We start from the raw sequence: 26916 nt of genomic DNA, 5'->3' as shown, positions 1-26916 counted from the left end.
TTCAGATAGGTGTATTAATGACTAACTAACCCAAATCAGAATTTTAAAAACAAACAAACAAAAACAACTCTGCAGAGCAGAAATAAATGAGCTCCCATGACAGGGCAGGGACAAGAAAGGGAGAAGACATTCCATAGGTAATTACTCAACATACATTTTAATGAAGTGATCTAGAGAAAGAGATAACATAAGACAGTACTCAACCAAACAAACAAAAACAGAAACAGAACAAACTTAGTGCTATCAAGTTGATGCCAACTCATAGCAACCCTAGAAGACAGGGTAGAACTGCCCCTGTGGGTTTCCAAGACTGTATCAGGGGTCCTCAAACTTTTTAAACAGGGGCCAGTTCACTGTCTCTCAGACCCGTTGGAGGTCCAGACTACAGTAAAAAAAAAAAAAAAAAAAAAAAAAACTATGAACAAATTCCTATGCACACTGCACATATCTTATTTTGAAGTAAAACAACAAATGGGGCAAAAACACCCAGCAGGCCGGATAAATGTTCTCGGTGGGCCACATGTGACCCGCGGGCTATAGTTTGAGGACCCCTGCTTATAACTCTTTACAGTAGAAAGCCTTGTCTTTCTCTCAAGATAGTAAGAGATACAGATTAATATCAGGCTAACCAAAGCCAATCTGTAAGCAATTGGAGATCCCCTTGCAGAAGGGATGTGGGGAGAAGACAGGCCAGTAAGGATGCAGTGTAGCACCGATGAAACAAGCATACAGCTTCCCTCTAGTTCTTTAATGCTCCCTCCCCCACTATCATGACCCTAATTCTACCTTACAAATCTGGCTAGATCAGAGCATGTACATGGGTACAGATAAGAGCTAGAAACACAGGGAATTTAGGACAGATAAACTCCTCGGGACCAATACTGAGATTGAGCATAGCCATACCAGGAGGGGAAGGAGAAGGTGGGGGGAGGAAGGGGGAACTATACACAATGACCTACCTATAACCCCCTCCCAAGGGGATGGGCAACAGATAAGGGGGTGGGGGGAGACATCGGTCAGTGCAAGACATGAAAAAATAATAATAATTTGTAAATTATTAAGGCTTCCTGAGGGAGGGAGGGAGAGGGAGGGGAAAATGAGGAGCTGATACTAAGGGCTCAAATAGAGAGAAAATGCTTTGAAAACGATGATGGCAGCATATGTACAAATGTGCTTGAGAAAATGTATGTATGTATATGTATGTATGTATGTTTGAATTGTGTTAAGAGTTGTAGGAGCCCCCAATAAAATGATTAAAAAATTTAAAAAGCAGGCCTAAAGTGCTCGCTGCCATAAAAAGATACAAATAAAAACCTCTCTCTATGAGAGAAAGAGATTGATAGATGAGGCAAGTACCTTCCCAGGCAGAAGGAAGGCCACTCCTAAGAGAGACTGACTAGCGGGACAAGAGGCTCAGGATGGCTGGAGATAAGAGAAGTGAAGTGGCCTGTGTCCAGTCCCAACCCTGGACTCTTAGGAATTTGCACTTCATTCTTTAGTCATTCCTGAAACTGCATGCATCCCCCTATTTGCTGCCTGAATGGGTGAATGAAGCCATTGGTGTTTTGTTTTGTTCCGTGAGCAGGCAAGGGACAAGCGCTACAATTTGCTTTAGGAAGATTAAATAGTGTAGGAGGAATGAGATGGATGGGAGCCCTGTGAGAAGAGTTCTGGCCAAGAACATGAGGTGACAGCTACTGAAGTAATCCTACTATGTGTCCAGAATTCCACTAAATGCCTCCCACCATGCTCTCAATAATCACTTAATCCTAAAAACAACCCTTCCACGAAATAAAAGCAAGGGAAACACTCCATGGGTAGCTGCAGCCCAAGTCTGTGTGTCTCTTTTGGTGTAACACCTGCAAGCCCCTCAAATGAGGCTAGTTCGAACAGGGGCAGCGACAGGGAGAAGACTAGAGATCCCAGCAGAGTTCAAAGGATGTGACAACGGAAATTTGTGTGAGTTCAAGAGATAAACCCCTGTGACACAGAACTTTCAAGTGGATTCCAAATCATACTGACCCCACAGGACAGAGTAGAACTGTTCCTTAGCTTCTTTACAGTGGCACAGCTTATTTTCCTACTGCCAAGGGAGTGGTTGGGAAGGTGGAAGGGGGTAAGGTGGGGTGGCGGGAGGTGTTGACAGGCCAACCTTTCAGTTAGCCCCTGAAATATTTAACTCAGTGCCACCAGAGCTCCCTGATGACACAATATGGATGTAAGCTCAGATTTGGAAAAGAAGGGCAGAGGATTAAGTTTGGGGTTCATTGTTGGAAATGAAAGGAAAACAGCCACACAGGAAGAGGTAGGTTCACTTTCCTGGAGTCATAGTAAAAATCCCAGCCAAGGGAAGGATAAGAGTCACTTATAACATGCTGTGGTTATGCATTAGGTTTTTTCAGGTACAGTTTTCTAGAATGGGTTAGGAGCTCTGCTTGGTGTCCCAGTCTTGTTTCCCCATCACAGCTCTTCTCTCTCTATGCCTCTGTTCTGACCTCTGTCTTCTCCAGACTGAGTTGCTGGAGGGCTGGGGTTTCTTCATCTTCACTGTTGCCGACTCTCACCGGATCTGATGCTCAACAAACATTGGCTGACTGGCTGTCACACTCCTATTGTCCTACTGTCCCTGCCCTATTAAGTCACAGTTTCTTCCTTCTTAGGGCTGCTCAGTTAGCAACCTCAAGACAAGGAAATTGTATTCCTCATCACATACCAGGGTGTTATTCATGCAGTTTACTCATGGTAGAGAGCTCCCTTGAATAAAGCTAGCAATTAGCTGAAGGCTTATGAATTTTCTGGTATTCGTCAACTCTTTAACAAGTCCACTTGATGAGGCATGGGGGTTGGGGGGTGTTTGGGGGTGAGGGCACTCTCCTTGCTCTTTCTGAAACACAAGTGGCCACAGCTTTAGAATTGCTCTGTGGGAGGGTCCCAGGCCTGGATTCATGTTGGAATTGGGGCCTAAGGCTCTTTTACTTGCATCTGCTGTTGTAGTGTTAACACAAAGTTCTTATTTAGACTCAGAGTTCATGTGTGTGGTGTAAGACTTTGGGAACATGTGGATATTTTTGGGGGAGTCTCTAAGTCCCGACCTTTTGAATAAAGTAGTTTGGAGTGCCACCCAACCGAGTTCCTTTCTAGAGAGCTCCTCTGTTGGGGACGCCCCGAATTTCCCAGAGCGTCAGGCGTGGAGGTCGGCTCTGTAGTGCGAGCCCACTTTCCAGGAGAAGAGATGTCGGGCGACCGGTTTTTCCTCCTTGAATGGTTGCAAGGCTCCTCAGAGCCACGACTAGGAGCCCTAGTTGGCCAGGGCCCGGGCTTCTATGGGGAAAAGAGATAAGACTCGAGAGCGCCCAGCCTCCCGGGCCACTCAGATTTGGGGTAGGCGGGGGCGGCGAAAGAGAAACCCGGGCGGGGCGGGGCGGGGCGGGGGCGGGGCCCAGGGGCGGGGCCTCGGCGAGCGGGATAAGCCCGGCCAAGGCCTGGGGGCGAGGCCTGGGGGCGGGGCCAGGAGCGCTGCTCGCCGGGTTTGGGCCGCCGCTGGGCTCCGCCTCGCCGGGCGACGCAGGCGGCGGGTTGCAGCACGGGCCGGGCGGCACCATGGCGGCGGCGGCAGCCAGTGCTGCTGCGGTTTCTCGCGAGGCGACGGCGACGGCGGAGCCCGAAGCTGGAGAGGAGGACAGTCGCGACGTCCGAGTGCTTCAGAGCCTGCGGGGCAAGATCTGTAAGTCGGGGTCGCGCGGCGGGGGCCGCCCGGGGGCGGTGGGCGCGCGGGTGGGTGCCCTTAGCCGCGCTCGTTCGCGGGGCCCGGAGGGGGCTTGTGGGGAGGCCGGGCCGGGCGAGGCGCGCGGGGAGGGCCGGGTACGCGGGAGCCAGGAAGGGGGGTGTGTTGGGGGAGGCGTCGCCCCGACGGGGCGGTGTGGACCGGGGCTGCCCCTCTGTGGAGGCGAGCGTGTCGGGGAGTCGCCGGGGGCGCCCGGGGCCGCGTCGGCGTGAGGGGTTCGACCGCGGGGCGCGGCCTGGACGCGGGGGCGGCGGAGCCCGGGGTGCGGCCGGGGGCGCGGGCCGGGGGCGTGAGGAGCTTCCGGCCCTGAGGAGACGCAGGCCTCCGGGCGGACGCGGGAGCGGCCGGAGGTGCGAGCTGAGCGCCGGTTTCGGGGAGGAGGGGTGGGGGCTGGGCCGAGCCAAGGGGAGGGGGCTGCTCGTGCCCCGCACTCCGGAGGCCGTGGGAGGCTGGAAAGGGCGCCCGGAGTCGTAGGGAAGAGGCCGCCCTGGGACTCGAGCGCCCGCCGCCCGGGCTGCGAGGGAGCGCGTGCGCGGGCGGCCCGGCCTGACACCTGTACTCGCCCTGGTTCGCTGCGGCGGCGACTTGAATCGAGACGGCGTGACTGACAACGACTCGGGGCAGGATGTAGTGGCTTCCTGTGCGCAGGTCTCAAAACACAGTCATCCAATCCTCACTTAACCCACTTCATTCCTTTCCCTCGCAGGCATTTCATTGTTACTTTTGTGAGGGAGCCCTAGGAGCTGACGAAATAAAGATTGTGCTCAGATGTTCTGGGCGTTATGATCGACTGTTTATAGAGTTCAGACGCTCACACAGTGAGGGAGTTGATTTTTGTGTTATAAGATAGAATGATAGAACTTGTTACGTTTGCCAAAAAGTAGCCTGATTACTCAGTATGCTCAAATTATGAACGTACTTAATGTTTCTTGTAAACAACCATAAGTAATAAAGGGTTAGTTTTCACTTTATGTGGAGAAAATCAGATTACATTAAAATGACTAACAGAGTTTACCGAGGCTGTAAACTTTCCCTCTCCTTACAGAATGATGTTATTGACTTTGGATTCTCCCACCTTTTTTAGAGTTGCAGCATTTGTCAAGGATATGGGACTTATATTTTGCACTATTTGAGAAAACTTGATACGAGCCATTGGAGTCTTGCTGATACATAGCTGCAGGACACACACACCCAACACCCCCTGGAATTGAGGTTAAGTTGGCCAGTTTCCAGGAGGATTTAGTTGTCCAGCACTTTCACCTGTTCCCTGACAAAGACCATTCGAGAACAGTGTATAAGGAGATATCATTGGGAATGAAAATTGGTCTACAAACTATTTCTCTGGCTTAGAACAATGCTACTGCCCATACTTAGAGATTGATCACTCAGTTGCCTAGAATGATATTACTGTCTTAACTAACTGTAGTTGATGTGTTGTCCAGTCAGCTCTGCTGTTTGGATGTATCGGTTAAGTGTTCATGCCATGGAGTGTATGCTTCATAGAAGAAAAAAAACAAAAACCTCCTCTGAGGAGGAGATGAGCCAGTCAGGGTACAATGTAACAACAATGAGACATACAACTTTCCTCTAGTTCCTAAATGCTTCCTCCTCTCCCTCTATCATGATCCCAATTCTACCTTACAAATCTGGCTAGACCAGAGGATGTACACTAGTAAAGATAGGAACTGGAAACAGGGAATCTAGGACAGATGATCCCTTCAGGACCAGAGGTGTGAGTGGCCATACTGGGAGGGTGTGTTGGAAAGGGGGAACCGATTACAAGGATCTACATGTGACCTCCTCCCTAGGGGACGGACAACAGAAAAGTGGGTGAAGGGAGATGTCTGACAGGGCAAGATATGACAAAATCATAATTTATAAATTCTCAAGGGTTCATGAGGGAGAGGGAGCGGGGAGGGAGGGGAAAAATGAGGACCTGATGTCAGGGGTTTGGGTGGAAAGCAAATGTTTTGAGAATGGTGAGGGCAATGAATGTACAAATGCGCTTTATACAATTGATGTATGTATGGATTGTGATAAGAATTGTATGAGCCCCTAATAAAATGATTAAAAAAATATCCTTCTCTCCCACCTCTATTTCTTTTCTCTTCTGGTTTAGCCCCTTGACCTTGTGAAGAAGTGCTCTTTTCTGTTTTCTTGAGAGTGGGGGCTGGGGTAGGCGGTGGAGCTGGAAGAATCATCACCCACAAAACTAAACCCACTGCCTTTGAGTTGATTCTGCCTTTTAGCAATCCCCTGGTGGTGGTGTGGTTATGTGTTGGGCCGTGATCCGAATGGTCAGCAGTTTGAAACCACCAGGAGCTCCTAGGGTGGAAGCCTGGGCTTGGTATCCCATAAGTAGTTACAGTCTCAGAAGCCCACAGGGGGTCACTATGAGTCAGCATTGACTCAGTGGCAATGAGTGTGGTAGGACAGAGTAAAAGTGCCGCATAGGGTTCTTAAGGATGAAATCTTCGTAGAAGTTGCTACAGCTTTCTCCCAAGGAACCACTGATGAGTTTGAACTTTTAATTAACTTGTGGCTAGCAGCTGATTGCTTAACCATTTTATCACTGGGACTCCTTGGAAGAGTCGTAGATCCAAACTCTGTTCCATTGAGTTGATTTTGACTTGACCCTACTGGACAGGGTTGAGCTAGCCCTGTGGGTTTCTGAGACTAACTTTTGGTGGGAGTAGAAAGCCTTCTCTCTCTTGGAGCCACTGGTAACCATCTACCAGCAGAACTGCCATCCTGCAGTTAGCAGCCCAGAGTGCAGCCACTGTTACCTGGGTTCCTTTGACAGAGTCGTATCCGGTGCTAAAGTCACTGAAATGGGATGGTATCCTGACAGTTATTAAGGAGCTTGGAAGTGGGTGACCTATGTAAGCATTCTTACTCTATACTTGGAAAACTTGAGGATCGTTTGATCATATCTACTGGCCACGTGTTCATGGATTGAATTGTGTCCACCAACAATATGTGTTGTAAGATTAAGATTTCTATGACTTTAGTTATAATCTGTTTTGGGAATGTGTCATCTTTGTTACCTTATTTAGAAAGGATTACTGTGAGGTGTGTTTTAATCAAGCTCTTTTGAGATTGATGAGTTAAACAACTAAGTAAGCAGAGATAAGGGAAGAGAGATGGCAAGCCACATCAGCATCTCCCTGTAGCTCAAAGAGAGGGTTTTTCTTCTGGAACCAGCAGAGAGAAAGCCTTCCCTTAGCACTGACAACTTAAATTAAGATTCTAGCTTCCTACACTGCAAGAAAATAGCTTTCTGTGAAAATAGTTTGCTTGTGGTGTTTCTGTTATAGCAGCACTACGTTCTAAGACAATTTGGTACTGAGAACTGAGGCCACTGCTATAATAAAACTGAACGACGGAACTGTATTTGGAATTGGGCAATGAGTAGAGATTGGAAAGGGTTTTAGGTGCCTGATTTGTATAAGCAAATCCCTAGAAAAAGGCACCATGTAAGGTAAGGTAGAAGGGCTTCTGAAAAGAGGAAAAGTTTCAACTGGATGGATGGCCACAGGGGCTGCAGTAAAGGTGTCACACATAACAAGGATTCTGAGTCTGGCCCGTTGTTTTCCTTCTGTTGTGCATAGGGTCCCCATGAGTCCGAAGTGACTTGGCAGTACCTAACAACAAAAGTAAAACCTTAGGTTGCTTTGGTAGGATTATGGATGTTGAAGGCGACACAAAATGTCAAGGGGCTCAGAAGGAAATGAGAAAAGTTGTAGAGAAAGTCTCAGAGAATATATGGAGTACTAGCAATAGAATGTTGCTAGAAATGTGAATGCTAAACTTGCTTCTTTGAAGCTTGGAGGGGGAAAAAAGAGGCAGTGATTGGACAATGGAGGAAGGTGATGCTTTTTGATACAGTAGCAAAGAACTTGTCTGAGCGATGTTCAAGTATTTGATGGAAGGTAGAACTTGTAAGTAATGAACTTGAATTATCTGGCTGATGAGGTTTCTAGGCAAGATCTGAAAGGTACCATATATGTTGCCTAAAATTAAATGTGAGATAAAAGAAGTGGACTTCAAGATGAACTGTGCAAAATGGAAACAAAACTTAATGATTTGAGAAATTCTGGTGTATAACTAAGGACATATGCCCTAGAATTTTCACCATGGACTTGGCTACACAATCTTTTGTTAAAGAGATTTAAACCTATGACTTATATAAGCACTACAGCAGAAAACCCATCAGTTTACACTAAAGGAAAGAACACTTATTTGCCTCTTGAAATGAACACGGACCAAAGAAGCCACATCTTTCATTCTTCAAGAAAGGAAAAGGGCCGTCCCTGAGCAGCTTGGAGGTCAGCAGAGCTGTTAGAAGGAACAAAGCTAGCTATCTGCCTCTCTCAAAGAGTGGAGCCATAGCCAAAAGGGTGGGTGACGGCCCCTAGGGTTTCCAATGATAGAGCAGTAGTCCTTACCTAGACAGCCTCAGGGAACAGGATTTTCTCAAATCTTGAGAGCTAATGCAAATTGTTCTCCTGGGGTTTGGCCTTGCTTGGTATCGTTCTTTTCCCTCTAATTTTTCTGTCTGCCCTGGAAATGAATACCTTATGCCTGTTCCACTGTTGGGTTTTGCAAGCAGATAACCTATATTCTAAATTTCAAAGGTTCTCAGGTGGAGAGGAAGTTTGGACCTGGGAGAAACATATATAGCATCTCATCCATTTTTATTTAGATTCAGGAGATTCTGAACCGGGAGTTGATTTAAGACTTTTGAGTTGATATGAGTGGATGTGTTTTGCCTGAGGGAAGTACATTTTGGGAAACCAAAAAGTGAAATAAAGTGGATTATGCATTAGGCTGATAACTGCAAGGTCAGCAGTGCAGACTCATCAGGTGCTCATCAGGAGAGAAATGAGGCTTTTGGCTCTGGGAAAGATTTACAGCTGGAAACCCAAAGGGGTTAGTTTTGTGCCCTGTAGGGTTGCTGTGGGTCAGGATAGACTTCATGGCAGTGGGTTTTTTAAAGGGTGAAATGTGATGGGCTGAATTGTGTCCCTCCAAAATAAGTGTTGTAAATCCTAACTTGTGTGCCTGTGGTTTGGAAATGGCTTGTCTTTGTCACGTTAAAGCGAAGAGATTAGGGTAGGATAATCTTGTGGGATAAGGTAGGGTACCAAATGAAAGAGCAGAGATGGAGGAACAGAGCTGCCAAATTCTAAGAAGATCTCTCAGTAGTGTTCCCTTCTATCCCCCAGCAGACAGAGAGAAAACCTTGCTGTAGAGTTAGTACCTTGAATTCAGAATTCTGGACTCTTAAACTGAGAAATTTAATTTCTGTTTGTTAAAGTCATCCACATGTATTATTTCTTTTATAGCCCACCTGCCATCAAGTTTCTCACTCATAGTGGCCTATGTGGGACTTCCTAGACTAAATCTTTTTTGGTTCATACAACCTCATTCTTCTCCATCAAAGCGACTGGTGGATTTGAACTGCCAATGCTTAGCACTACCAGGCCTTTCTGTTTTAGCAGCCCTAGATAACTAAGACACCAGGAACTGGGGTGGCGGATTGCAAACTGCTGACTGAGAGAGAGTCCCTGATCTGGAGAGTTAGAGATAATATGTCAAGCTAAAAGTGGGCCTAAAAGGAAACCTTCCTAAACTTGAATTCAAACAAATCCACTGTTCAAATTTATTTAGACTCAGGAGAGCTGTCCCTTAGGATTTTCAAGGCTGCAATCTTTATGGAAGACCATTACTAAATCTTTCTTATGTGGAACTGCTGGTGGACTTGAACCTTTGACCTTTTGGTTAGCAGCTGAAGACTGAACTCTTGTCCCACCAGGACTCCTTGGACTTGAATAAACCTCCCCAAACCCAACCCATTGCCATTGGATTGATTCCAACTCACAGAGACTCATTGCAGGAGTTTTGAAATGTTAGTGTAAGCTCTGTGGGACCATCATGTGTCCTAGTACTCTCTTGATCTCCCTGGTATTTGTAGATATCAAGAATACCAAGAATGACAAAGTAGAGAGGAACGGTAAGGTGTGACGTCCCTGACTGGTGCAAATGGCTAATGTATTCACTGCTAACAGAAAGGTTCCTGTCTGTAATCCATCCAGAGGTGCCTTGGAAGAAAGGTTTAGCAGTCTGACAACGTGGCATTGCTGATTCAAGTCAGGTTTACTCAATGGCAGCTGGTTTTGATTTTGTTTGGTTAAATGTTTGTGCTTAGAGGTCTGTTCAGTTGGTCATCTGGGTTTTAATTTCTACTATTCTCTTAACTGGTTATACTCTGTAGACCTCCTTATTCTCTTGTGTAAAATGGAGATTAGGGTAAACACCTATCTCATAGGTTTGCTCTAAGCAGTAAATAAATCTCCCTTTATCTCTCTCAAAGGAGGTGGCCCAGACAGGGTCCATCTCTTAGGAAGAAGAAGAGTAAGAGATAAAAAGTAATCTTTATCTGTTGTTCTTGTCCAACATGTACTGACATTTCCTGGTGTACAAGGCAGATTACAATCAGAAGACCCATATTCTGCTTCAGACATTGTTAATTAGTAGTCATGTGACTTTAGGCAGCTCATTTACTTTTGTGCCTATCATCTTTATCTTTTCATGGGAATACTGCTTCATCACTAGCTGTTTTACATGTTGTTCCCTCTTACTACTTTCGCCCACCTCACAGTCTTTCCCAGACACTTCTGCTATCTTTCAGGAGCTTGCTTCTTGCTATCTCTTGCCTGAAGCTGCCTTTGGAAAGTCAACACTCCCATCTTTGGCCAGGAGGAGTTAGTTAGGAATCACAATGCCTTTTCTGTTTCCTTAGGTAGAGCACATTTCATAGAAATCATTTGTTTATTTTCCCTATTAGACTATGAAATCTCCAGTAGAACTCATTCTTGTTCATTTCTTAGGGCTAGCAGGGATGCCCTAGGATAGGGTAGACTTATAGAAAATGCCCTGGATGATTTGTGGTACTATATTTAAATGCTTTGTAAATTATACTGCTAAAAAAATGAAAAGATAATAGAATTAGTAAAAGAAAACTACATCATCTGTCTGGAAGTTCATCCCTCTCAAAATCACAGTTTGAAGTGATAGCATAGTTGATTCCAAAGGCTCTGATTGCTAATTACGAGAAAATCTGAATTAGTACTAGACTGCTACCTGTAACATTGGTGGCTCAAACCACTAAAGGAGAAAGTTGAGGCTGTCTGCTCCTATAAAGAAACTCAATTTGGGGTCACTATGGGCCATAATCGACTCCATTGCAGTGGGAAGAGGAAGAAATTGTTCCATAAATATTATTACTAATTCATCTGATAGTCCAGAAGAGAAAATCTAATAATTATACCTTAACAGTAAGTGTTTTTATTTGGCATTGGAGGTTTAAGTTTTTGGTAATAAAATATGTAAATCAAAATAGTTCATTGACTACTCAGTACAAGTTAGGGGAAAGGGAGATTTAAGAAGGGGTTATTCATGTTGAGAATTCATTATGCTCAGAATTTGAAATCAGATGATGAACTTTTTAGGATGAAGAAAGAATTCATGCTTTATTAGATGGTTGAAAACTAGGGGAATTGTAAAAATCTGCTATCAGTTGCTTTGAGAAGGACAGGAAATGAGTTAATGAATTTATTTGAATGTTTTGTTTTTGTGTTTTTTCATTCACTGTAGAAATTTTTCAATAAATTTGAAGTGCTGGAACTAACCCAGGTGTAGTAAATCATATTTTGTTCCTTACTCATAGCACTAATTTGATTTATTTTTTAGTAATTTTACAAGATTATTTGACAATGCAAAGATAAGTAAAAAAAGTATTGCTTATGAGGCAGGGTTCCAGTTATATGCATGAATTTATTCCAAACAAAACATGTTTAGTGTCTTTGATTAGTGAATGGCTGCAGACAAGTTTTCTCATAAAAATTTTCTTTGTCTTGTTAGGATGTCTTAAAAGGAAAAAAAAGAGATACTTTTGTACCATGGAAGAAAATGATTTTGAGGTCAAGGATAAGAACCAAAATTTAAGTGCACCTCTTCTCAGACCATTGGAACTTTGCAAGAAGTTTAGGAGAATGCAGCCTCACAGTAAAAAAGAAAAGGAAACAAACCAAAAACCAACAGCTTTTAAATAGACTGTGGTCAGGAGACCCTCAAAGATGGGCCAAGTCAGGGAAGACCGTCAACATTGACAAATGCAGAAATGGTGACTGAAGTACAGAAAGTGGAGGAAGAAGGTTGTAGAATTATCTTGATGCAGTAGCTGCTGGAGTTGGGACCTCACATGATTGGGTATTTTCAGTTTTATGTGAACATCTTGGCCTCTGCAGGCTTTCAGTTCAATGCGCGCCAAGAGCATTGCATGAAGATCAGCTGACTCAGAGCGATCTTTCCACCAGGCTAATAAGCAAGATAGAAGGTAATACGAGATGATTCCATGGAATGAATCATACTGGAGATGAGTCTAAGATTACTAATGTGATCTCGATAGCAAGGTCTAATCAAAACTGGCTTTGAGGGCCTCTGCTTAAATTTCAAGACAGATCAATTCAGAAAGTTATGCTGAGTTTTTTTGAGATTCAAAAGGGGGAATCTTGATAGATTTTCTTACAGGATACACATGAAGATCATGGGGGTTAATTGAGAAGTTATTTAAACAAAACCCAAAACTACCTTGGTGAAAAAACAGCCAGGAAGGTGCATCTGAGGAATTTTTTTTCTATCATGACAATGCACCTGCTCATTCTTTGAGGGTAACAAGGGCTGTCCTGTGAGAATTTGGTGCTGAGATCTTATTCCATTCATCCCTGGCCGTCTCAAGTTGCCTCTTCTGACTCCTCTCTATTTTTCCAAAACGTTGAAAAGAAACAGGATTTAAGGGTTGGGTTTTGTTTTTTAAATCATTTTCTTGGGGGCTCTTATAGCTCTTAAAACAATCCAGACATCAGTTGTATCAGTTACATTTTCTGCATGTGCTGCCATAATCATTTTCAAAGGATTTGAGTTTGTTTGTTGCTTTTTTTTAAGAAGAAAAATTTTTCGTTCATTCATTCATCTTCCAAACCATTTTATTAGGAGCTAATATGTTTTGAGTTTTTTGGGCTTGCCAAAACTGCTGATTTGACGTGCAGATGAAAGCATACAGAATCCTTTGGTTAAGGGCTAGAGAGATGGAAACTTTTAAGAGACCCAGCTAGAGTATATATTGATAAATAACAGCTTCATATTTTTTATAATTTTGTTTAGTTTTTGTGACTTTTTAGCAGTACTTTTATATTCACCCTCTTACCAGGTTGCATCTGTCAATGAAATTCTTTACATTTGAGAGCTGACAGTTTTGTTATATAGTTACAAATTTAGATAGAACTTTTTATATAAATTAAACCCTTATAACATCTTTAGTTTTGTATGCCATTTTAGGCATCAATCCTTAGCTTAAGTGACAGACCTTATAAATTATACCCATGTGAATACAGCCATCAATGACCTGTGACTGATTAATTTGTTACTGTGGGCTTGATGATAGAATGTCTTTGGGAAAATTCTTTGATCTTATTGAGCCACACTACTTCCTTTAAGAAAATATATCACATGCTTTCATTTTATTAATTAAAAGTTTATAGTACACTTGTGTTGCATACTTCCTCTATTTTAAAAACATTTAATATTTATTAGATAAGATTGTTTGAATCTGAAAAATATTTCCTTGTGATTACTAATTAGTGACTCAGTAGAACATAATATATTTTTGAGTGTATCTCAGTTCATTAACCTACCACACTGTAAATTGATTCTAAACTGTGAATGGGACAAAAAAGATCATTACTTTCTCTCTTAATTGTATACTAAGCGTGATAGCTACTTTTAGACACCTCTGTAGGTTGGCTAAAGGAGCCCTGGTGGAATAGTGGGTTTCGTGTTAGACCGTTATATGCAAGTTCAGTTTGAATTCACCAGTCATGAGGGAGAGAACGAGGAGGCTTTCTGCTCCTGTACATATTTACAGCCTCAGAAATCCAAAGACCAGTTTTTTCCTGACATACAAGGTTGCTGAGTAGGAATAATTTGGTGACACTGAATTTAGAGTTAAAGGAATCCACTAAAGAGGCTCCCTTAAGGCACTGTGAATTATGCATTGGTCTATTTATTGCAAAGTCAGTGGTTCAAACCCACCAGCTGCTCTGAGGGAGAAAGATGAGGCTGTCTGTTCTCAAAGATTTGTAGTCTTGGAAGTCCTATATCAGTGGTTCTCAACCTGTGGGTCACGACTCCTTTGGGGTTTGAATGACCCTTTACAGGGGTTGCCTGATTCATAGCAGTAGCAAAATTACAGTTAGGAAGTAGCAACGAAAATAATTTTATGGTTGGGAGGTCACTACAACATGAGGAACTGAATTAAAGAGTTGTGGCATTAGGAACGTTGAGAACAACTGCCCTATATGGTTGCAACGAGTCAGAATCAACTCAGTGGCAGTAGGTTTTTTTGTGTGTGTGATTGGAAATTGTTTATTCTTTTCTTGGAGGGTTTTTTAAAAAATAATTTTATTGGGGGCTCATACAATTCTTATCACAATCCATACATCCATCCATTGTGTCATGCACATTTGTACTTTTGTTGCCATCATCATTCTTAAAATATTTGCTTTCTGTTTGAGCCCTTTGTATCAGCTCCTCATTTTTCTCACTCCCTGCTCCCCACTCCCTCATGAACCCTTGATAATTTATGAATTATTATTTTGTCATATCTTACTGTCCGACGTCTCTCTTCACCCACTTTTCTGTTGTCCATCCCCCAAGGAGGCGTTATATGTAGATCCTTGTAATTGGTTCCCCCTTTCTACTCTACCTTCCCTCCACCCTCCTGGTATCGCCACTCTCACCACTGGTCCTGAAGGGGTCATCTGTCTTGGATTCCCTGTGTTTCCAGTTCCTATCTGTACCAATGTACATCCTCTGCTCTAGCCAGATTTGTAAGGTAGAATTGGGATCATGATAGTGGGGGGAGGAAGCATTTAAGAACTAGAGGAAAGTTGTATGTTTCATCTTTGTTACCGTGCACCCTGACTGGCTCGTCTCCTCCTCGCTACCCTTCAGTGAGGGGGTGTCCAGTTGCCTACAGATGAGCTTTGGGTCTCCACTCTGCACTCACCCTCATTTACAATACGATGTTTTGTTCTTTGATGCCTGATCCCTTCGACAGCTCATGGTCACACAGGCTGGTGTGCTTCTTCCATGTGGACTTTGTTGCTTCTGAGCTAACTGGCTGCTTGTTTATCTTCAAGTGGTAGTGGGTTTGACTTGGTTTACGTTTGGTATAGGGTTGCTATGGATTAATTAGATGGCAGTGAGTTTAGGGTTTATTTTTCAAGAAAGGAGCCCAAATGGTGTGGTGAGTTATGTATTTGGGCCGCTAACTGCAAGGTTAGCATTTCAAACCCACCAGCTGCTCCGAGGGAGAAAGATGAGACTGCCTGCTCTTGGAAAGATTTAGACTTAGAAACCCTATGGAGCAATTTTACTCTATTCTATAAGTCACAGTCAAACTGATGGTAGTGAGTTTGCTTATTATTCTTAAGAGAATTATACCTTTTTAGATCTGGAAGAAAGAGAAACATACATTATTTTACAAATGAAGAAATGGACAAATATCAATAGCAGTTGCATAGTTAATGGCTACAGTGCACTGATTCACTCTTACCAAAGTTCTTTCTAGAATGTGAAACCAAACTCAAATCCATTTCTGTCTAGTCATTTCCAACTCAGATAACCCCTTGTGTTCTAGAGAAGAAGTGCTCCGTGGAGTTTTCTTGATTATAATCTTTTTGTTTGTTGTTTGTTTCCTTATATTCTTTTTTGAAAAAAAAAATCATTTTATTGGGTGCTCGTACAACTCTTATCACAATCCAGACAGATTGTAATGTTTATGGATGGAGATTGCTAGGCCTTTTTTCTACACCTCTGTTAGGTGGGTCCAAACCGCCAACCTTTTCTTTTTAAAAACATTTTCTTAGGGGCTCATACAACTCTTATCACAATCCACACATATACATACATCAATTGTATAAAGCACATCCGTACATTCTTTGCCCTATTCACTCTCAAAGCATTTGCTCTCCACTTAAGCCCTCTGCATCAAGTCCTCTTTATTTTCCCCTCCCTCCCTGCTCCCCCCTCCCTCATGAGCCCTTGATAATTTATAGATTGTTATTTTGTTATAACTTTCCCTATCCGGAGTCTCCCTTCCCCCCCTTCTCTGCCGTCCATCTCCCAGGGAGGAGGTCACATGTGGATCCTTGTAATCAGTTCCCCCTTTCCAACCCACTCACCCTCCACTCTCCCAGCATCGCCCCTCACATCCCTGGTCCTGAAGGTATCGTTCACCCTGGATTCCCTGTGGCTCCAGCTCCCATATGCACCAGTGTACAACCTCTGCTCTATCCAGTCCTGCAAGGTAGAATTTGGATCATAGTTGTTGGGGGCAGGAAGCATCCAGGATCTGGGGGAAAGCTGTGTTCTTCATTGGTACTACATCACACCCTGACTGACCCATCTCCTCTCCTAAACCCCTCTATGAGGGGATCTCCAGTGGTCGACATTTGGACCTCGGGTCTCCACTCTGCCCTTCCCCCTTCATTCACTAAAAACCGCCTATCTTAAGGTTAGTAGTTCAGAACAAATGTTTTGTAATATGGAGGAACCTTCTAGAATGCTATATGGGATTAATTCATTATTTTATGCTAGAATGTATGTTTTGTATTCTAGAATACTATGTGGAATTGATTAATTCATAATAATTCATTATTAATTAATTACAACTTCTTGTTGGACGTATGCTGCATTTTTTCCATGTGACAAAATGTCCGGAAATCGTAATTCGATTTTCATTGTGCTATCCATCTCCTTGTAAAAACGCTGTGAAGTGGTCAGTGTTGGTGTTGATTAAGCTTATGACCTAAGTGGAGATTGAACTAGGATGTGTGCTTCTTTTTTTGTGTCTTCCTCTAACGTAGGTGCTTCTGCCCTGACTGCCCAGTCATCAGCATGATCACCAGGGAATGAATACTCAACCGTGGTGACCTCAATGAGGGACATGGGGCGTTTATCTAGAACTGATTGGAATTTTCCAAAAGGAGTGACTGTTCTTCGGTGTTATGTTATAAAGATGACTAATGAATTTGACATATTCGTCTAAAGCCGTCTCACTATACCTTGAGGACTAGTGTGTCTTCACTAAGGGTTACCAAATGTTAAGTTTCCTAATATTTTGAGTGTCTGTAGACATTTCTGTCAAGGTTTTTTGGGGGTTAACTTAAAATTTTTTTTGACATTTAAAAAAATTGTTTTATTAGGGGCTCATACAGCTCTTATCACAATCCATACATCCATCAATTTGTAAATTCATTGCCCTCATCGTTCTCAAAACATTTGCTCTCCACCTAAGCCCCTGGCATCAGCTCCTCATTTCCCCCCCCTTTCTCCTCCCCCCCTTTCATGAACCCTTGATAATTCATAAATTATTATTTTTCATATCTTGTCCTGTCCGAAGTCTACCTTCGCCTACTTTTCTGTTGTCCGTCCCCAGGGAGGAGGTTACATGTAGATCCTTGTCATTGGTTCCCCCTTTCCAACACACCCTCCCTGCACCCTCCCAGTATCACCACTCACACCAGTGGTCCTGAAGGGATCATGTTCCCTGAATTCCCTGTGTTTCCAGTTCCTATCTGTACCAGTGTACATCCCCTGGTCCAGCCAGATTTGTAATGTAGAATTGGGATCATGATAGTGGGGGAGGAGGAAGCATTTAGGAACTAGAGGAAAGTTGTATGTTTCATCGTTACTACATCACACCCTGACTGGCTCATCTCCTCTCCAGGACCCTTCTGTAAGGGTCTACAAATGGGCTTTGGGTCTACACTCTGCACTCCCCACCTCATTCACTATAATATGATTTTTTGTTCTGATGATGCCTGATACCTTATCCCTTTGGCACCTTGTGATCACACAGGCTGGTGTGCTTCTTCCATGTGGGCTTTTTGCTTCTGAACTAGATGGCCAGTTGTTTACCTTCAAGCTTTTAAGACCCCAGACACTATCTCTTTTGATAGCCAGTACCACCAGCTTTCTTCACCACATTTGCTTGTTCACCCACTTTGTCTTCAGTGGTTGTGTCAGGAAGGTGATCATCATAGAATGCCAATTTAATAGAAGAAAGTGTTCTTGCATTGAGAGAGTACTTGAGTGGATGCCCATTATCCTTCTGCTACCTTAATACTAAACCTATAAATATTTGCACACAGATCTGTTTCCCCATCCTCATATATAGATATATTTGCATATGTATATGCCTTTATTTAGACCTCTATAAATGCCCTTTTCCTCCTAGCTCTTTCCTCTATTCCTTTGACTTTCCTCTTGTCCCACTGTCATGCTCAGCCTTCATTTGATTTTCAGTAATTCCTCTTGGTTACATTACCCTTGATCATGCCCTACCAGGCCTCCTACACCCTCCTTACCACTGATAGTTAACTTGTAATTTTAATAAAATTTCAAACCTAAACGAAAATTTCAAGAAGCTTGTAGTAAACTCACAAACTTTTTGCCTGATTTACTAATTGTCAGAAAACTGACTTTAAAAATGACCATGCTTTGTTTCAGTAAAATGTGGTTAAAATATTATGGATGATTTTTGGTCCAAATTTTAAAATTTGTGTGAGTGATGTTAAGCTTCACAATTTTCTATTTGGACAGTATCATAAAAAATTTTCTTTCTTGATAGAGAAAAATGAACTGACATTCTTTTCCAAGTACTGTTAGGAATTTTTACTAATTATTAAATCCAGTTTCATGAAGAAAACTTGCTATTATAAAGAAGCAGCAAAGTTACATGGTAAGAGGCAGAGCAGGTGTCCAGAAGGTCTTTTTGCCTGAAAGCCTGTGCCCATTTTCTTACCAAATTGCCTATAAAATGGGATATTGGAAGGAATTGATGAGTACATTCTTGTTGTCAAGCAGTTGATAATTACTGTTACATTGATGATGTAAGGAATATGAGGGGACTCCAAAAAGTCCATGAAAAATGAAATGAAAAGATAATGGAATTTTTACATTAACATTTAACATGAACTTTTTGAAGTCCTCTCATATTCATAAAATTAGACTGGTTAAGTGCTTTGAACATTCATTTTTAGAATTGTTTTTAGGGTTCACAGCACTAATACTCTTTTCTCTGCCTACTCTGTTTCTGTGGGTTTGTGTGCTTGTGAGCGATGTTCTCTGTGTTTCTTCTAGAAGTACACATGCATGCTTGTGACTGTGGATTCTACACCAGAAATCACAGCAATATCCTGTCAATGGCCTGTCTCTTGTAGCCTCAAGTTCTTCTAACATCCGGGCCTTTTGTTTTGCCACATTAGGATCTCATGGTCCACTGTAAACTTTTGATAAGCTTCAGGAAGCTTGTGAGACTCCTGGGCCTAACCCAGGAGAGATTCTGCCGTATGTTCAGAGTTTGGTTTGCCACTTGAGATGGGGGCTATAGGAAGTTTAGGACCAGAATACATTAAAAACTGAAACCGGAAGTGGTTAACGCAAACCACAGGAAGATCCTGCTCACCACTTGGTGACGTGTTTCTATAACCCATGGACGCTTCCTGGTAACACCTTGCGAAACTTGCCTTTTCATGTAGTCTCCTAACTTCTTGTTCTAGAATGAGCTTTCAGTCAGAGGTGCTTAATTTGATAGCAGTATATATATATGATGGTTGGTACACACGTGTCTATTGTAAAGCAAGTGGCCCCTCCTTTTGTTTTGTAGATTTTTTATTCTCTGAGAGGAGCCACTTACCTATTAGACTTACAGTGGGTTTCATGCTCTATCCTGGACCTGGCAAGAGCTGTACTTATATATAGTTTAGATTTTCAAAAAATAAATCATTTTATTGGGGCTCATACAACTCTTATCACAATCCATACATACATCAGTTGAGTAAAGCACCCTTATACATTTGTTGCCCTCATTGTCAAAATTCACCTTCCACTTGGGTTCCTGGAATCAGCTCATTTTCCTTTTTTTATAGTTCAGATTTTATAGCACCACAAAGAACAGCTCTTTGTTCAGTGATTCTAGGCTGACCTAACTATCCTGCAGTCCTGGGCCTGATCATTTGCTTGCTTGGGGGGCTACCTTGCTTTGAGGCACCCTTGATGACTACATAATACTTTATTTCAATGATTGAGTTGGAGTGAGCGTTAGTGAAATTTGACAATTCCATACTTCTTAGCCTCTAAATCCCAGATGCATTTCATAGTGCCTTGTTCTTAGGCAGAAATAGATTTCTATTAGGAATTATTTAATATGTTGATTTCTTAAGATTACCAATGGAATAAGATTACAGTATCTCAGATAATATTAAAAAATAATTTATCATTTCCCAAGAATGAGGAAAACTGCTTTAAAATTCAATTATCTCACCTTTTGATATACTGATTGGAAAACCCTACTTAGAGTACTGTAAGTACCTGTACCTGTTGGTACCACTATTCATTCTCAGCCCAAATAGTATCACAATATGTGCAACTCTTCAGTGGTGAAAACCATGGGGAGAAATAATATCTACATGTCTTCTTTCTCTTCAGTAGTTGTTCATTATTTTTCTCCCCACTATGTGATGGGACATCAAAATGCTCATGGAAAAATGGGGGTAAAAAGATAATGGAATTTTTGAATGCCCTTTGTACACATGAGACAGTGTGACACTCTGATGGGGGGAAATGCCAGGCTCTTTGGAAGATTGTATGTGAGTAAGCCAGCTCTCCTCCTTTTGCCATTGAGAAAGATTGCTATAAATACTTCATCACCATCATCATCAACAAACCCCCCCCCTTTGTGAAGATTTATTTATACATTATTATTTAATTATGTCATTATTTCAGTAGGTATATAGATATTGTTTCTAAATGGAATAAATTGGTTGCTGAATACAAGATTTTTTAGTTATTTTTCCACTATTCACTTAATCTGAGATTCTTTTTCTAGGAACTGGGAATTATTCTTCCTTGTCGAAAATGGAAGTTGTACACCAACAGATGAACCTGCCTGCCACGTTATATCTTGTCTGTAACATAAAAAGTAGAGATAAACAGTAAAATATATTTTTCCACAGGACTTTTTTATGGATTTGTTATTTCATATAAATGTGCTGAGGTATTCATGCTTCCACATGTATTCAGTTCTTCTAATTCTCATCAGATTAAATTTGCAGTACGTAGCACAAGCAAAAACATTAGAGTTGTGGGAAGCCTAGAAACCTGCTATTTATGGGCTCCAAACTCAGTACCCACAGAGACTCGGCATAACAAAGTGAGTCTGTGGGGGTTGGTGTGATAGGATCAGGTTGTGTCTACCGTTTCCCCTCAGAATTGTGTTGCCAGATCCTTGACTATTAAAGAGAAACCAGAAATGCATACTTACTTGTTCTTAGCTCTCCCAGTTTCTAGATGTTGACCACAAATTAGCTAAAAAGCAAAAACCTAAAAATGAAAGTGAGTTGATATTTAAGAAAATAGCACTATCTTGAACTAGCCAAGTATTGAATAAATATCTATTTTTTATACTTATTGAAGTAGCATCCTATGTAGAACACCCAGAGACGTACACAGAAAGCTGCAGACACAAATGCATGGGTATGATCCCCTCCCTTCATAAACCTCTAGCTGGTAGACTGACATTTGGAATTCTAGTCTTGGGTAATAGTTCTATTTAAGAATCTGGATTTACTCTCTGGTGACCTTTGTTTGGAATTGATTTTGTACACAGTGATTTGGCCATCTTTTCAGTTTTGTTAATCTAAGTGATCAGTTTTATTCCCAATGATGTTTATTTTTTTGGTGTAAATTGCTTTTTATTGGCCAATGGCTTAAAGCTATTATAGAAGAATTATAAGCTTCTCTTCTTCTTGCAGGTGTATATGTAGACATTACCTTCTTCATGGTCTTCCTTAATCATCTCTGTCCAATGTAGTGCCCATTCTTGCATAGTAGTTCTTATCTCTAGCATACCACATATGAGACTTCAAAAAGTTTATGAAAAAAATGATGTCATCTTTTAATTCCATTTTCCACTAACTCTTTGAAGCCCATTCATATTTTTACAGTCTAATTTTCATTGTTTAAGGAACCGTGGATGCTATAGTCATTAAGCACTGGGCTATTAACCAGAAGGTTGTCAATTCAGATTTACCTGGTGACTTGATGGGAGAACAGACCTGGCAATTTGCTCCTGTAAAGAAAATCCTCGGGGCTCTTGCACTCTGTCACATGGGGCTGCTGAGTCCTTATTTACTCAATAATACACAACAACATCTTTACTGTTTACAACTTCATCTGTATTGGCTCATTGAGAACAGTTTTGTCTGTTTTTCACTGTTGTGTTGTTACGTGCTATGCACAACAGAAAGAAGCACTGCCCAGTCCTGTGCCCTCCTCACAATTGTCTGCCCACTGTTGTATTCCCAGTATGAATTCTTGATACTTCTGTAAATGATGTCTCTCTTATTGTAGCTCATTGTTTCTCAAAGTGGGTGATACCACCCCTTGGGGGTATGTGTGTGTCTGCTAGAATGATCCCAGGAGGAGGGGTTGCAAACGCAGAGATCCATACACTCTATCCTAGACTATGAGTTATAGCATAACAGTTTTTATTTGCCTTGGGGCAGGGGACATGGAGTAATTCTTATCTGAAAAAGGAGAGGTAGGCCAAAACCCTTAGGAGACATCTTTTATCCCTTTCCCACCTCACTCCATTGACTTTATCTTTAATTATCTTTAAAAATATATGCTCCACTGACGATATGTCACAGTGCTCATGACTGCCACCCAGATCTAAGTTAGCTCATATTGGAACAATTATAGTAGTGTATTTACTCTTTGGTTGCCACCCTTTCGATTCTTCAGAGTAACACTTCTAAAATGTAGGTTAGATCATGTTATTCTTCTGCTGAAAACCTTTCACAAGCTACTAGTCTCACACAGAAAGGTGTGAATGTGGAACTATTGTTTCTTGACATATCCCCTGTCTGTCCATACTACACTTCTGACGGCTCTTTAACCCTTAATTGAAGGATTCTACACACTTCCATCTTTGATGTGGCCCTGACCTCAAAAATCACTTTTCTGTGGCAGAAAATTATCCTCCCCCCCCTCTTTAAAGGCACTTTAATGAGATTAAGGCAGGTATATTCTGTAGCTAGCCATGATTGCAGAGACATATTTGAACACATTTCATTTGGAATAAGCTCAAGCATGTATGAACTGCTGGTACCCTACTGACAATATTTTTGACTCAACCATGTATTTAACCCACTTTCTTCCCACACCCACCTCATCTCTGAAAATGCCCTTCTTTCTCTCATGCTTATTATTTTACAGTCATAATGGCCTCCTGTGTACCCTACTGTCCTGTCTCAATTCTTTGCACATTTTGTTCTCTGTGTTTCCCCCAGATATATGCTTGGTTCTTTCTCTCATTGACTTTCTTCAGGTATTACTCAAATACCTAAACAGAATGGCATTCTTGATATATGTGCAAAATGTACCCTACTATTCTCCGTCTTGATACCCTTTGCACCTCATATTCTCTACTCATACTCTTCTTTGTTTTCTTCCACGAACATTAATATTTGTTCTTTAGTAATAAATATTAGATACTTCCTTTTTTTAAAGAGTTATGGTGTCTATCTCTCCTGTCTAGATTGTTCAACAGCTGCCTATAGGCTGACACTTGTTTTTATTCAGTGTTGCCGCCTCAGGATTTAGAACAGTGCTATAGATATTTAATGAATATTTTCTAAACGAAGTGCAACAAGCATAATACAATGTTATCCCTATAACAAAAATTCACATAAGGTTCACCAGGAATATAGTGGAAAGAATTACATGACTCCCTAAGTAATGAGGGATGATTTTACAAAGATCCCTTAATGGAGAGCCTTTCACAGGTGAAGTCGTTGCAGAGAAAGTAAATAGCATTGCACTTGTAGAGGCATGAAAGTACACAGTGTCTTCAGGAAATCAAAATACAAGGTATGACTGGAGTGTAGTTTTTGGTAGTAAAAGACTGAGTAGATTAGATTGTATAGATAGTAGATGAGATCAGATCCAAACTAAGGAATTTTAGAGTTTATCTGGCCAGATGGGTGAGCAGTAGTTGTTTGGAGTCACTGAAGACTGGAGTAAGTGACATTGTAGACACACAAGGTGGAATTTATGTATCAAGTGATTGACGTAATTGTGAAAAGGGGAGAATAGAAACCAGATCTAACTACAGATTTATTTAAGATATACCTAGAGCAGGGGTTCTCAAACTATGACCCGCGGGCCACTTGCGGCCCACCGAGGACATTTATCTGGCCTGCCGGGTGTTTTTGCCCCGTTTTGTTTTTTTACTTCAAAATAAAATATGTGCAGTGTGCATAGAAATTTGTTCTTAGCTTTTTTTTTAAACTATAGTCTGGCCCTCCCAACGGGTCTGCGAGACAATGTTAAAAAAGTTTGAGGACCCCTGACCCAGAGGCTTTAAAATGTTAATGAAAAAATGGAATTAAAAGATAATGGCATTTTCCCATATACTTTTTAGAAAACTTGTATATGATGTGGAAATGCAATTACTATACATCTTATGTGCATTGTGATGGTATTCTTGGCATACTTGCAGTACATTTGTGAGGCAATCCCAATGGAGGAGGATTCTGCTGAACTGTAAAGATGTGTTCTCTAGGGAAGGAGTCAACCCTCCCATCCCTACCCCCCCATACTCTGTACATTTGGTTACCAGTTATGTTGTAACACATAGCATAGACTAGAAAAGTGCATAAGGAATATTAACTAGGAATTTAGCTGTTACAGAATAAGCACCTACCTGAATGCCAGCCACCTTTCTTCTTAAGGAACAATTGGTTGCCAATAGGAAACTTCATGACCTAGATTCATTGTTGGAAATAGTGGCAGATGTAAATACAATAAAATGTACACTGTTTGTAGTGAAGACAATTTGTCTACCTGCCTTTGTATGACAAGGGTCTGCCTTTGCATGTTTCAGTAATCTGATTGTATAATTTTTTAATTGAAGGATGAAGTTAAAAACTTTCTCTTCAAATATAAGTAAAATTAATCTCTGTGACTCCAACCGACTTGTCCAAGTGTCATATCTCAGCAACAAATTGAGTGTTTGGAATACTTTGACATGTTATTACTTAAAATAGGATTAAAACTCAGTACCATCGCGTTGGTTTTATAAGACAGAACAGAAATGCCCTTATTGGTTTCCTGGATGGTAAATCTTTACGGGAGTAGAAAGCCTCATCTTTCTCCCAACCACTGACTTTGCTTTTAGTAGGACAAAAAGTAACCTACTACACACACCACCAGACCTCTCCTATTTATAAATTAGGGATAAAAATAGGTACCATATGTACATCTGTATAAGCTGAGTTCTTTTTTTTTGGGAAAGCATTTTATTAGGGACTCATAACAACTCTTATCACAATCCATACATACATCAATTGTGTAAAGCACATCTGTACATTCTTTGCCCTCATCATTTTCAAAGTATTTGCTCTCCACTTGCATCAGGTCCTCTTTCCCCCCCCTCTCTCCCTGCTCCCCGCTCCCTCATGAGCCCTTGATAATTTATAAATTATTATTTTGTCATATCTTGCCCTGTCCGACGTCTCCCTTCTCCCACTTTTCTGTTGTCTGTCCCCCAGGGAGGAGGTCACATGTAGATCCTTGTAATCGGGTCCCTCTTTCCGACCCACCCTCCCTCTACGCTCCCAGTATCGCCATTCATACCACTGTCCCTGAAGGTATCATCCACCCTGGATTCCCTGTGTCTCCAGCTCCTATCTGCATCAGTGTACATCCTCTGCTCTATCCAGACTTGCAAGGTAGAATTCTGATCATAATAGTTGGGGGGGAGGAAGCATTTAGGAACTGGAGGAAAGCTGTATTCTTCATCGGTGCTACATCGCACCCTGACTGACTCATCTCCTCCCCTAGACTCCTCTGCAAGGGGATCTCCAGTGGCTGACAAATGGGTTTGGGGTCTCCACTCTGCACTTCCCCCTTCATTCACTATGGTAAGATTTTTGTTTTTGTTTTTTTGTTCTGATGATGCCTTATACCTGATCCCTTCGACACCTCATGATCGCACAGGCTGGTGTGCTTCTTCCATGTGGGCTTTGTTGCTTCTGAGCTAGATGGCTGCTTGTTTACCTTCAAGCCTTTAAGACCCCAGATACTATCTCTTTTGATAGCCGGGCACCATCAGCTTTCTTCGCCACATTTGCTTATGCACTCGTTTGTCTTCAGTGATTGTATCCTGGAGGTGTGCACCCAATGATATGATTTTTTGTTCTTTGATGCCTGATAACTGATCCCTTCGGAACCACATGATCACACAGGCTGGTGTGTTCTTCCATGTGGGCTTTGATGCTTCTGACCTAGATTAAGCCGAGTTTTTCAGCACATTTTTTTCCTTTTAAAAAAAAATCATTTTATTGGGGCTCATCCAACTCTTACACAATCCATATATACATCAGTTGAGTAAAGCACCCTTATACATTCATTGCCCTCATCATTCTCAAAATTCGCCTTCCGCTTGGGTTCCTGGAATTAGCTCATTTTCCCTTTTTTCCTCTCCCTCCCTCCCCACTCATGAACCCTTAATAATTTATAAGTTATTATTTTTATCTTATCTTACACTGCCCGGCGTCTCCCTTCACCCACTTTTCCTGTTACCCATCCCCTAGAAAGAAGGTTATATGTAGATCCCTGAGATCGGTTCCCCCTTTTTACCTCCCCCTTCCCTCCCTGTATTGCCACTCTCACCATTGGTCCTGAGGGGTTCATCTGTCCTGGATTCCATGTGTTTCCAGATACCAACTGTACTGCTGTGCATCCTCTGGTCTAACCAGGTTTGCAAGGTAGAATTGGGATCTTGATAGTTGGGAGGGGAGGAAGCATTTAAGAACTAGAGGAAGGGTGTGAGTTTCATTATTGCTACACTGAACCCTGAGTGACTCATCTCCTCCCCACTACTCCTCTGCAAGGGATGTCCAGTTGTCTACAGATGGGCATTGGGTCCCCATCATGCA

General features: G+C 42.0%; 1 protein-coding gene across 2 annotated transcripts in view; it reads left to right on the top strand.

The window, feature by feature from the left end:
* The first annotated feature begins 3563 nt into the window (after nucleotides 1-3563).
* RASA2 (RAS p21 protein activator 2) overlaps nucleotides 3564-26916 on the top strand; it is a 160281-nt gene continuing 136928 nt past the window's right edge. For both annotated transcript variants that reach the window (XM_075546823.1, XM_075546822.1), the window contains exon 1: nucleotides 3564-3724. In XM_075546823.1, the coding sequence (XP_075402938.1) occupies nucleotides 3601-3724 (124 nt within the window). In that variant the 5' untranslated portion in view covers nucleotides 3564-3600. The remainder of the gene's footprint in view (nucleotides 3725-26916) is intronic.

Source organism: Tenrec ecaudatus, chromosome 4 (genome assembly GCF_050624435.1).
Source record: "Tenrec ecaudatus isolate mTenEca1 chromosome 4, mTenEca1.hap1, whole genome shotgun sequence".
NCBI lineage: Eukaryota > Metazoa > Chordata > Mammalia > Afrosoricida > Tenrecidae > Tenrec > Tenrec ecaudatus.
This window is presented reverse-complemented; position numbering and strand designations above follow the sequence as displayed.